The 12,829-nt window shown below is 37.5% G+C and overlaps 1 protein-coding gene across 1 annotated transcript; it reads left to right on the forward strand.

Annotated features, from left to right (window-relative positions):
* Positions 1–3,681: 3,681 nt before the first annotated feature.
* On the forward strand, positions 3,682–9,336 carry LOC123654040 (methylosome protein 50-like). Its single transcript, XM_045590002.1, has 6 exons — positions 3,682–3,806; positions 4,008–4,177; positions 7,873–8,049; positions 8,166–8,331; positions 8,612–8,783; positions 9,062–9,336. The coding sequence occupies exons 1-6, from the start codon at positions 3,695–3,697 to the stop codon at positions 9,264–9,266; spliced, it is 1,002 nt and encodes a 333-aa protein (XP_045445958.1). The 5' UTR covers positions 3,682–3,694; the 3' UTR covers positions 9,267–9,336.
* The last annotated feature ends 3,493 nt before the right edge of the window (positions 9,337–12,829 follow it).

Genomic DNA, 12,829 nt, shown 5'->3' on the forward strand with positions numbered 1-12,829 from the left:
CAATAACATTTATATGTGACCACATGACAAACATGAGCTTTCGATTAAATTAAAAATTATTAAAATCGGTACACCCAGTAAAAAGTTATTGCGGATTTTCGAGAGTTTCCCTCGATTTCTCTGGGATCCCATCATCAGATCCTAGTTTCCTTGTCATGGTACTAAACTAGTGATATCTCCTTTCCAACAAAAAAAGAATTATCAAAATCGGTAAATCCAGTAGAAAGTTATGCGGTATAATACAACGTAGGTCGACGAAAAAAGCGTCAAATAAAGACGCATTATTAGATATAACTCGAAAAGTAGTTGTTAGATCTCAAATAAATTTAAATGGGACCAATTGACACACACCACCTTTCGATTAAAAAAATAAAAATTGTCGAAATCGGTCCACACGGTCAAAAGTTCTGATGTAACATACATAAAATAAAAAAAAATACAGTCGAATTGAGAACCTCCTCCTTTTTTGGAAGTCGGTTAAAGAGTCAGTTCAGTTATACACGTAATACTGCGAAAAACACACATGTTGTCGATACAAAAGTCGAAATTTTACCTACTACCTCGCATTGTTTGAGGAAGAAGAGCTGGACTTGAATGAAACCTAATTACTTACAAAATACTATATTTATAATTCTTTAAGAAAACATTAGTTTTTGGTTTAGAAATCATATCAAGTATTGATCAAGTATCGTTCACTGCACGGTTAATATTATACTCTATTGATAAACGAAAATTCTAATAGTCCCATGATCTACTTTTCATAAGCTTCAGTTATTATCATAATTGAAGATATTTCTTAAAGCTATATAACTGATTTATATTCACATTAAAGATATAAAGCATATTATCGGATCCCTCCGCCGCGCCGGCTTCAATATTTCCTTCCTATGCCAACCAAAATTGCGTTAGCATAGTCACCCCTCTTGACTATGCTAATATTTGTTACTTATATTATTATATCTTAAAGAGGAGCAGTTAAATAAGTTTGTGTGCCTCCAGAATCTGAATACGGTTCATAATTGCTCTTCGCAAATGTGTCCGATTTTCTTAATCAATTCAAGTGGCTCCTTATCCCTTTTCGCAAGAATACTAACATCCTTTCTTTACTTTATTGTTGTAATTCCCTTTACGTCATCTTCAACCTTAACTCTCAAAACTCCTTCTTTTATTCAAACTCCTGTTCTGTTAAAGCTGTACAACTTTGGAACTTTTTTTAAACTGTTTAAAATACTATTTATCGTTTATAGTCTTTGTATTTTTTCCTTTATTATAAAGATAAATAGCCACTCTTCATGAACAAATGCTAAAACTTGCCTTTTTTAGCTTTGTTATTATAAAAAAACGATAACAAACCTTAAGGTGGACATAATCGACCCAGGTACCTTAAGTGTATTTAAATGTATATTTACTTCTTTTAATGTCATATTGCTTGTTAACTATAGGCCAATTCTTTATCAACTGTTTGTATATTTCCCCTACCGCTTCTCTTTTTCTACGCTATGTCCTATGCCCCAAGGTTGTCTGGAAGAAACCGCTCTTAGCGATAAGATCGCCTTTGTACATCTTTCTTTGAATGTATCACTTTTTTTTGTAATGTTTCTTTGTGGTGTGCAATAAAGAGTATTTATTATTATAAAGCATAGTGACATAGTGCGAATAAATCTTAATTTATTCATAGCTGTAAAACTTAGATGTGTAAAAGTAATGACATGAAGGGAACCCGTAGGTAGAATACTCGTTACTGTTGTATCGTTACGTTATTTTTGATATCTCAATATCTCATGACATACCTACCTATATAAAACGTCGAGTCGTGGCGTTGTAGGTAATATTTTGAAATTTTAACCTTTATCATGCATCGATTATAATTAAAAAGCAACAAATAGGTATCGAAAATTATTTATAGGCAATAAAATTAATATAACGTTCTCGCGATAAATCAACATAAAAAATATATGTGTAATAATCAACATTAAAATATTTATTTTATTTTGCTTAGAATGAAGTAAAACATAAAAAATGGAAAAATATATTTTAAGCAATATTAAACAGCATCCAAATACTTTTTGAATGAAATAAAACATAAAAATGAAATAAACAGTTGTGTACCCAAAGTTTTTTTTATATCACTAGGTCGGCAAACAAGCGTACGGCTCACCTGATGGTAAGAGATTACCGTGGGTTATAAGACACCTGCAACACCAGAAGTATAGCAAGCGCGTTGCCGACCCAATCCCCAATCCCCCAGGAGCTCTGGTCACCTTACCAACAGGAACACAATACTGCTTGAAAACAGTATTATTTCGCTGTTATCTTCTGTAAGGTCGAGGGCTTGGCCCTACCTCAGTTAAAACAAACTACAAAAAATGCGAGTAACGAAAAGCATTCGTGACTAACGTTTTGTTACTCGGTACCGATTACATGTGATTTTGTTAGCAAAGTTAGGTTGCGTTGTGGAGATCGTGAAGAGAGTAGCAGCACGAAATAATAACAAATATAATTTGTAATGAAATGTGAGTTTTATTTCAATAAACTATCACTGCATTACACTGTCGGATTATAAAAGTAAAATACAATAATACAATTAATTTAACAACTTGTCACAAGCAGATGGAACGATTCAAGATGAAGAACGGAAGTGAAGTTAACAATAGACTATACGTCAACACGACTACAGTCATACCAAAGCCAATTACAATATCCGGTGTAGAGCATAGATACAAAATCTTTAACAGATTTGCCCTAGTAAAAATTTACCAGACCAAAACTAGATAATATACGCAAGTGCAATACGATTTAATGCGAGGTAAAAGAAAAGTATTAGATTTTAATTTTTATTATAATTATTAGTGTTCTTCATGTTATTTGATAATGACTTAAGCCTGAAAACAAACTAAATATTATATGTAGCATCGTATCTCAATATAACAATACATATTGATTGTGTGAAAAAAAAACTATTTTATCTCTATAGTGGTGTATTTACTATATCAATAAATGTGCGTTATTTAATATGCCGTTGTCATTGTCATTCATCAAGCAAAATTGTGTGTCACTGAAAGCCATTAAACCAAGCATTAAACTAATCAATCAATCAACTTTAGTTGCGAATAGGGACACGGCATCGAATACAAAATATCGATACTGTGAGTATTGACTTATTGAGTTGTATCGAAAAAAAATAACGTACTCATCGCATCATCGAAGAAAAGTATCGATACTTAAAGGTATCGAGTACAAACACAAAAGTACTCGATACCTAGACGTATTGATTCGACTTCCAAAAAAAATTCTTCAAATTATCGCATAAATACTGTAGAACTGTTTAAATTTCAGTGTCGACAACTAGAAAAAAGAGGTTGTCGTTTCAAATTATCATACAAATTTCAGTCAAACAAAAAACAAAAGGTATAATAGTATACAAAATATAGAGTGCAAAAGTATCGGTATCGAATAGTAACGTACTCGATAGCACAAAGTGTCGATACTTTTTCGTGTCCCTAGTCGCGAACTTACGACAGGACTATTTGATTTAAAAACTAATTTTTTTAGAATAAATTACTACACATTAAAAAAAGTAATTTTTCTACTTCCGTCAGCTGTTTCTGTGATGGTTAAATAATTGTAATAATAAAGTTGTTACTGTAATAACTCATTATTTCATAAAAAATATAAAGTTTTCACGTGGAACGACATGGAAAACAGTAACAAAATTATACCACCGCATTTAAACGCCGAAGTTTACAGAACAGATGCAACTGGAACAAGCACTATATCATATTTTGACTATATTCGTTTACATCCCGGTAAATTATTTATATTATTCCTTCTTTTCAACATAGCCGGCATTATTTGTATCTATCATTGGCTTATCAAATTTTAGCTTTAAAATAATATTTAAATTTAAATAAAACTAGTCATTGAATCTAAAAAAGTTTTCCATTTTAAACTAATTTTTAATGTTAAAGAACAGAATACTTAGTATTTTAAAAATATTACAATTTTAGATGGAACAATGCTGGTGGGATCTTCAGAACTCACAGGAAGATATTGGAATGGCGCTGCTAGTATTTTTCAAAAAAACTCTGCTGACAATAAAAGCCATAAAACACTAAGGAAAGACATATATTTAACTAATGGGTCAGCAGATGGCTGTTTCACTGAAAATTCTCGCAAGGTTGCAAAACTAATTCAGTTTTAGCTTACTTTTATTGTTATCTATTTTTTACTGCCAATATCTAATTTTTTTTTCTTCAATGTATCAGATTTTAGACTAAGATGTGAGGACTTAATAAATATTTAATAATGGAAGAACTAATTAGATCTCATTTTGTCATTTATGTTCAAGAAAAATCTTACCATTTTCATTCATAATAAATGTATAGTAGAATTACATTATACCACAAAATTTTTATTGAAAGCGGTAATATACTAGGATGAGCATTTCAATCTAAAATTACAAAAAATAATACATTTGGTATTTTAATATTTTTACAATTTACAAGTTAAAAACATTTACTTTTTCTTATGAATGTAGTTAAAGTTCTTAATGTATCTCACTCACTCACTTCAGCCTATCGCAGTCCACTGCTGGACATAGGCCTCCCCAAGTTCGCGCCACACATCCCGGTCTTCCGCAATCCTCATCCAGCCTACACCGGCAATCTTACGTAGATCGTCGGTCCAACGGGCCGGAGGACGTCCCACACTGCGTTTGCCAAGACGCGGTCTCCACTCTAGGACCCGTCTACTCCAACGGCCATCGGTCCTGCGACACAGATGACCAGCCCACTGCCACTTCAACTTGCTAATTCTGTGGGCTATGTCGGTTACTTTCGTTCTCCCGCGGATAGTCTCATTTCTAATCCTGTCTTTGAGAGAGACCCCAAGCATGGCCCGTTCCATTGCACGTTGAGCGACTTTAAACTTGTGGACCAGTCCCTTGGTCAGTGTCCACGTCTCGGCTCCGTATGTTAACACAGGCAGGACGCATTGCTCGAAAACTTTTGTCTTCAAGCATTGCGGAATCTTCGAAGTGAAGACTCGACGGAGCCTGCCAAACGCCGCCCAGCCCAACCGAATCCTCCTATCGGCCTCCTTCTCGAAGTTGTTGCGGCCTAGTTGGATAGTATGGCCTAGGTAAATATAATCCTGAACAACTTCGAGAAGGGTACCATCGACCGATACCGGTATCGGTATGACTTGGTTGTTAAACATAACTTTCGTCTTATCCAAGTTCATACAGAGACCGACACGTCGGGAGGACTCGTTTAGGCCGGCCAGCATTTGGCCTAACTCATCCAGCGTCTCCGCAAAGATGACAATATCGTCGGCGAAACGAAGGTGAGAGATGAATTCACCGTTGACGTTGATGCCCCGTTCCCCCCAATCCAAGGTCTTAAAAACATCCTCTAGCGCAGTGGTAAACAGTTTCGGTGATATTACATCCCCCTGTCTTACCCCGCGCCGGAGGGAAATAGGTCTTGTTCTTTGGTCATTGACATGAACGGTCATCGTCGCCGCGTCGTACATAGATTTTAGTACCTCGATATATCGCCAGTCGATATGACATCTCTGCAGAGAGTCCAGGACAGCCCAGGTCTCGACGGAGTCGAAGGCTTTCTCGTAGTCCACAAATGCCATACACAGCGGTTGATTATATTCTTCCGTCTTTTGGATAATCTGCCGAACAGTATGGATGTGGTCCACGGTGCTGTAGCCATTTCGAAACCCAGCCTGCTCTGGTGGTTGGAATTCGTCGAGTCTTCTGGCGAGACGATTCGTAACAACCCTCGAAAACAGCTTATAGACGCGGCTCAGAAGTGAGATCGGTCTGTAATTCTTTAACAGAGACTTATCGCCTCTCTTAAAGAACAGCACCACCACACTCCTGGACCACGCCTCCGGCGTGGTACCTCGGTGGATGACGGCGTTAAATAGTCTTGCCAAGGCTTTCAGGACAGGTCGCCCTGCGGCTTTAAGGAGTTCAGTGGTAACTCCGTCATCCCCCGGGGCCCTTCCGTTTTTAAGCTGCCCGAGCGCTGCACCAATCTCATCTTCTTCGAAGTCCGGGATACACTCCGAATAATGGCGCAACAATGGTGCCCGTGGATCTTCGGTGTCCCAAGTCGCAGGCTTGCGTGCGCTCGACGAGTACAGCTGTCCATAAAAATTCTCAACCTGTTCTCGGACCTGAGGGCGAGAGCAGACGGTTCTGCCATCTGCTGTTTTAAGCTTCGCAAGAAGGCTTCTCCCCAATGGTCTTTGGAAAACTTTGGACCCCCTATTCTGCTCAATCAGAGTAGCAACCTCTCTCGTATTTGAGCAGCGGAGGTCTCGGCGAATAATTTTCCGTACCCTCTTGGAAAGAGCCCTCTGTTCTGGCGAAGCAGCCGGCAACTCGCGCCTCTGCCGCATCAGATCCAAGGCTTCGGGAGAAAGTTTGGACTGCTTCGTTGGCTTTGTTGGTGGAAAGTGCCTGCGACCCAGTGTACACACCGTCTTCACCACGTTGTCGGTTATCTCGTCCACGTCGCTAGTAGTTTCCAGCGAATCGAATCGGTTTTGGAGTTCCAACTGAAACTGCTCGGAGCCACATAGTATTTGGGGCAGCGTAGGTCGGAGAGTAGATTTCATCAAGCGGGTCCGCTCCTTTCGGAGACATATATTCAGAGTGCCCCGTACTAGCCGGTGGTCGCTGCCGGTATTAAACCTGTTAACCACTGAGACATCTCTGAATATATGCCTTTTATCCGCTATGATGAAATCTATCTCGTTCCTCGTCACAGTATCGGGGCTTTGCCATGTCCACCTCCTTTGGGGCTTCTTCTCAAAAAATGAGTTCATCAAGAAGAGCCCCTCCGATTCGAGGAAGTTGACAAGCGTCTGCCCCCTGTGATTCCTGTGCCCCAATCCGTGTGGTCCGATGCTCGATCCGTCGCGGCCTTGTACTCCCACTTTAGCGTTGAAGTCTCCCATAACAACGCTGTAGAAGGTCGAAGTAGTGCCATGTATGGCCCTTGTGATATCTTCATACAAGGCTTCGACTTCATCGTCAGAGTGTGCCGAGGTCGGCGCATATACCTGTATACCTTTCAGGGAGTACCTGTCGGTGAGCTTAAGTACAAGGTACGCTACCCGGGTCGACACACTACTGACTTCCACAACGTTGTTAGTGAGAGTCTTGTGAACCAGAAAACCGACGCCACCTTGGGAAAGCCCACCACCTTCACGGAAGTAGAACAAGTGCCCGGAGTCCAGGATCATCGTGTCCTCTCCCTCTCTTCGGACTTCAGACAACCCCAGTATGCTCCACTTAATGTGACTAAGTTCTACCTCAAGTTCGGTGAGGTGATGGTCCAACCGTAGCGTGCGTCCATTATACGTAGCCAGGAATATTTTTCTATGGCAGCCTCCCGTACCCCGGTGATTCTTAGCACCCTCTACCCCACCGTTACCACGGCCGCTGCCGTAGCCGGGAATAGTGGGGCTGCCGGGAACTGAGGGCCTTATTTTTAGGTTCGAACTCATGGGGGTTTTTGCCCATAGTCACCACGCTGGGCAGGCGGGTTGGTGACCGCAGGGCTGACTTTGTCGCACCGAAGACGCTGCTGCCCGTCCTCGGTCTGTGCATTTAAAAAGCCAGCAGTTGGATGGCTATCCCGCCATCGGTCGGCCTTTTAAGTTCCAAGATGGTAGTGGAACTGTGCTATCCCTTAGTCGCCTCTTACGACACCCACGGGAAGAGATGGGGTGGCTAAATTCTTTAGTGCCGAAACCACACAGCACAGCATTTTAATGTATACAAAAGTTTAATAGTTTTATATGTATTGTAACATATATAGCGCTAACTCCTAAAATATTCATTTGCAGATATTTCTTGGTGAAGATGATGGGGCTGTAAGTATATGGTCAAGAATAGAGAATGATGCGTGGAATCTATGGAACAAAGATTTGTCAGTGGCTGAACATGACGGAGCTGTGATGAGTGTAGATTGTTTAGTTCCCAACAAAGAGTATATAACTGCAGGTGCAGACGGGAATATTAAGGTATTCTTTAATTTCATACTTGTGTTTTATCTCCATCAAAAAAAAAAAAAACATTTGTACAAAAATGTATTTATTTGATGTAATGTAAAAATTAGTCCTATTTGTTTTATTTGCAGGTCTGGGATACAGTAGATTTAATCTGCATAAGAAACTATTCAGCAGCCCACGGTAAATCTGTCCAAAGTGTTTCTGTTCGACCTTATTCAGAAACAGTGTTTTCATCAGGCTCTTTGGACTATTATGTGTCTATGTGGGATGATAATATTGATTCAGCAGCTTTAGGTAAATAAAAATAAGATTTATATTATAGGCAAAAAAATCATTTATTTTATATATAAAATTCTCGTGTCACAATGTTAGTTAAAATACTCCTCCGAAACGGCTGGACAGATTTTTATTAAATTTTGTGTGCATATTCAGTAGGTCTGAGAATTGGGAACATCTGTTTTTCATACCCCTAAGTTATAAGGTGGCGGGTATTATGGTGGTTAATAACTTATATGGCAAAATCATGTTTGCGAAGTCACCTAGTATGTTTATAAAATTCCTTTTTCCTTACTAGATCTATTCAAAAATGATTGTGGTATCCGTTGTTTGCACTGGATTGATGAGAACCATTTGATTATTGGAGATGAAGCAGGATTTATCAGTTTGATAGATGTTAGAAAACCAGGAGAGGCAACAAAACTTATTGAATTTCCTGCCGCAGTTCATAAGATTGTTGTACAACCTAAGTGAGTTCTTATTTAATTTTATTTGTTTTCACCTATATTGAATTATAAATTTAAGGATTATTTGCTTATAGTACAATCAAAATAAAGTCATTTTTATATTATGTTGTTATCATAAAAAAATATTATATTATAAATTTGAAGTTAGTCAATCATTTTTTTTACAACAATTTTAAATAAAGTACATGAATATTATTAGATGCATTTATAAAAATAAAATATTAAAACAGGTACAAAAAAAAGTGAGGTAATCGCCTAAAAGTTGAATCAATTTGTTTCAGATGTAATAGGCTTTCTGTGTGCTGTGATAACAAGATTGTGTCCGTATTTGGAATTAGTGAAGATTTGAAACTCAGTTTAATCTATGAAAACAGAAATTTACACAGTAATTTTGTAAGGGGAATGGTATGGGACAGTGATGACAGAAATGTATTACACACAGTTGGTTGGGATGGCAATTTGAAGACTCACAAACTGCCTCATTAATTCAATATTGCTATTTGACATAAATATATTTTTATAAAACATTCTTTTTTTATTAAAAGTATATTGTCTATTCAATACTTTTACTTCCTGTTTACTACCTTATTAAGCGCAGTTAGAATGTGAAACCTAAAAATTCATGTGATCACTTGAAGAATTGTGTTTGTAACTATATTTGTAAACATATAATTTTAGATTTTGATGAAAGCTGTGGTGGTACCAAGTAACAATCTGCTATTTTCATAATTTACTTGCTTTTACTCCCGGTTTCGCTTGCATTGAACTTTTTTTTATAAAATGTCCTATGTTACTTCTATACGTCCAAGAATATGTGCACAAAGTTTTATGATGATCGGTTTAGTAGTTTTTGCGTGAAAGCGTAACTGAGGTAGGGCACAGCAGGAATTTCCTCCTCAAAATATGGAGCAGCCCAACTGGGGTAGTACCTCGACCTTACAGAAGATCACAGCAAAATAATACTGTTTTCAAGCAGTATTGTGTTCCTGTTGGTGAGTAAGGTGACCAGAGCTCCTGGGGGGATTGGGGATTGGGTCGGCAACGCGCTTGCGATGCGTCCGGTGTTGCAGGTGTCTATAAGCTATGTACGGTAATCGCTTACCATCAGGTGAGCCGTACGCTTGTTTGCCGACCTAGTGACATAAAAAAAGACAGAGCTAGAAACTTTACCTCTTTATATAATAGATACTAGCTGCTGCCCGCGACGTCGTCTGCGTGAACGCTATACAGCGCCAAAAATAACTACGATTATACCTTTTAAAATAACATTCATTTACCCGTTTCTTCTTTACATTTCATATCTACAGAATAATCTCATAGATGGCGCTGCTTTAAAATTGTCTTGTCTATTTACATTTATTTAATTATGTTTATCGGCTTAGTTACTTATATTGCGTGATTTTTATAGTGTGAAGCTAGCTTATATAGCATGGTTATTAACATAATAACAACAACATTCAAATATGCGTCGTTAGATTACACGTTGTTACAGAATGCTTTGAGGAAATAAAGGTTCACTGCTCGTTCCCGGTGGGTGATAGCATGATAATATGTAGCCTATATGTTGGCCCGACTTCTTAATAATATTCGTGCCAAATTTGAAGTAAATCCATGCGGGACTTTTTGAGTTTATCCCGGACATATATACAGACAAACAGACCAAAATTCTAAAAACTATATTTTTGGCTTCGGTATCGATTGTAGATCACACCCCAAGTATTCTTTTAAAAAAATATTCAATGTACAGTTTTGACTTTCCTACCATTTTATTATATGTATAGATTAAGTAGTATTGATTGATGATAATCTCGTAAACTTATCTCAAAACTTCCGTGAATGAAAAATAAACTAGAAAATAACAATTAATCTGTCTGAATTCTGACGATGAATACCCTTGTGGAAAAATTTATCTGAAAAAACTAGAACTGAAGTTAAAGAAACGTTTTATATGGTTTAATAAGTCAGAGTAATTGGAAGATTTGGGACTCAGCGTCTGCCAGTAGAGTTATTAAGATTTTATTAAACTTTTTGTAGAATCGTTGTGCGGCTACGAACAGATATGAAGAGATTTGTGTAGTTTAAAACCTCACTAAATATCACCAAGGTGTAACTAGGTGCTCAAAAAGTTGTTAAAAACATCACGTGATTATTGGACGACCCCTAATATGTTAGTATAGTATTTACCTATGTACTGTCTGTATGTATGTATGTGTGTGTATGTATTTTATATGTATATATCGTATGTTTACTTATAGTATATTATTTTTGTTTTAATTTCTAATATTACATATAATACTCGTAAGTAACTGACTCGGCAAGCGTTGTCTTGCCGTTAAACACTATTTAAAAATAGGGGTTTGTGGTAGAAGGGTGAAAATTTAGGGTTGTACGTATTTTTCAGTGCCAAATCATAATAAAATAAATAATAAATAATTTATCTTAAAATTAAAAAAAAATTGGGGTGGACTACCCTTAATATTTAGGGGGATAAAAAATAGATTTTATTCGATTCTCAGACCTACCCAATTTGCACACAAATTTTCATGAGAATCGGTCAAGCCGTTTCGGAGGAGTTTAACTACAAACACCGCGACACGAGAATTTTATATATTAGACTAGCTGTGCCCGCGGCTTCGCCCGCGTTGATATCAGTGTGTCACAAAGTTTTCCCAGCAAACTTTCAGTGAAACTATTATCAAAATCGGCTTAGCCGTTCCGTAAACCTTCCTCTTGAAGCCCCCTCTGCATTGGTGAAACCGCATGAAAATCCGTTCAATAGATTTTAAGGGAATCGATCACATACACTTTTGGGGACATTGTTTTATAATACACTAACTGTTACCCGCGACTACGCTCGCATGTTTATGAAGATATGCATTACTATTAAGATGTTTAACGCAATTATTTTTTTATTTCAGTCACTTGAAATGCTTATCACACTGGGTAACTTTTTAAAAGCCACAATTTAGTAAAATTTAATAGTTATATTTATAAAACCTCTCTATACACCACATTTTTAGTTTTATTTTCAGGCTGCAGTATAAAAAACTTATCAGGCAAACTTATAGCTGTTGTAAATGTTTCATACAAACTATCAACCTCAATTACACCCCCTTAGCGGTGGAATATCGCAAAATCCGTTCTTAGCGGACGTCTACTAACTATAATCTACCTCCCTGCCAAATTTCATCTTTGTCCATCCTGGATGGATGGGACCATTCGGCGATTTTTGAGTTCTCGCGATGAGTGAGTCAGTGACGTTTCTTTTTTATATATATATACATTGCTATGCATTATTTACACAACTCCTCACCATCTATAGAGCATACATTTTAAATTTCAAGCCTCTTACTTCAAAAATATAGGATTTTCATACAAACTTCCAACCCCCGTTTTATCCCCTTGGGGCTCGAGTTTCGTAAAATCCATTCTTAGCAGATGTTTACGCCCTCCCTATAAGGAACCTACCAGCCGAACTTCAAGTTTGTGGCTGTTATAGTTTCGGAGATTTCATGATGAGTGAGTCAACCAACCATCCCCCGTTTTAACCCCAAAAGAGAGTTGATTTCTAAAGATACATTATTTGGACACGTCCTCACCATGAATGGAGCATACATTTTAAATTTCAAGTCTTTTACTTTAAACAAAATCGGACTTTCATACAAACTTCCAACCCCCGTTTTATCCCCTTAAGGGTCGAGTTTCGTAAAACTCGTTCTTAGCGGATGTCTACGCCCTATAAAGAACTTACCTGCCAAATTTCAAGTTTATAGCTGTTATAGTTTCGGAAATTTCGTGACGAGTGAATCAACCTACCATCCCCCGTTTTAATCCCAAATGGGAGTTGATTTCTAAAGATACATTATTTGGACACCTTCTCATCATCTATAAGGCATACATTTTAAATTTCAAGTGTCTTACTTCAAAAACATGGGACTTTCACACAAACTTCCAACCCCCTTTACCCCCTTAGGGGTCGAATTTCGTAAAATCCGTTCTTAGCGGATGTCTACGCCTTATAAGGAGCCATCATGCCAAATTTCAAGTTT

The sequence above is a fragment of the Melitaea cinxia genome, chromosome 5, assembly GCF_905220565.1.
Source record: "Melitaea cinxia chromosome 5, ilMelCinx1.1, whole genome shotgun sequence".
NCBI lineage: Eukaryota > Metazoa > Arthropoda > Insecta > Lepidoptera > Nymphalidae > Melitaea > Melitaea cinxia.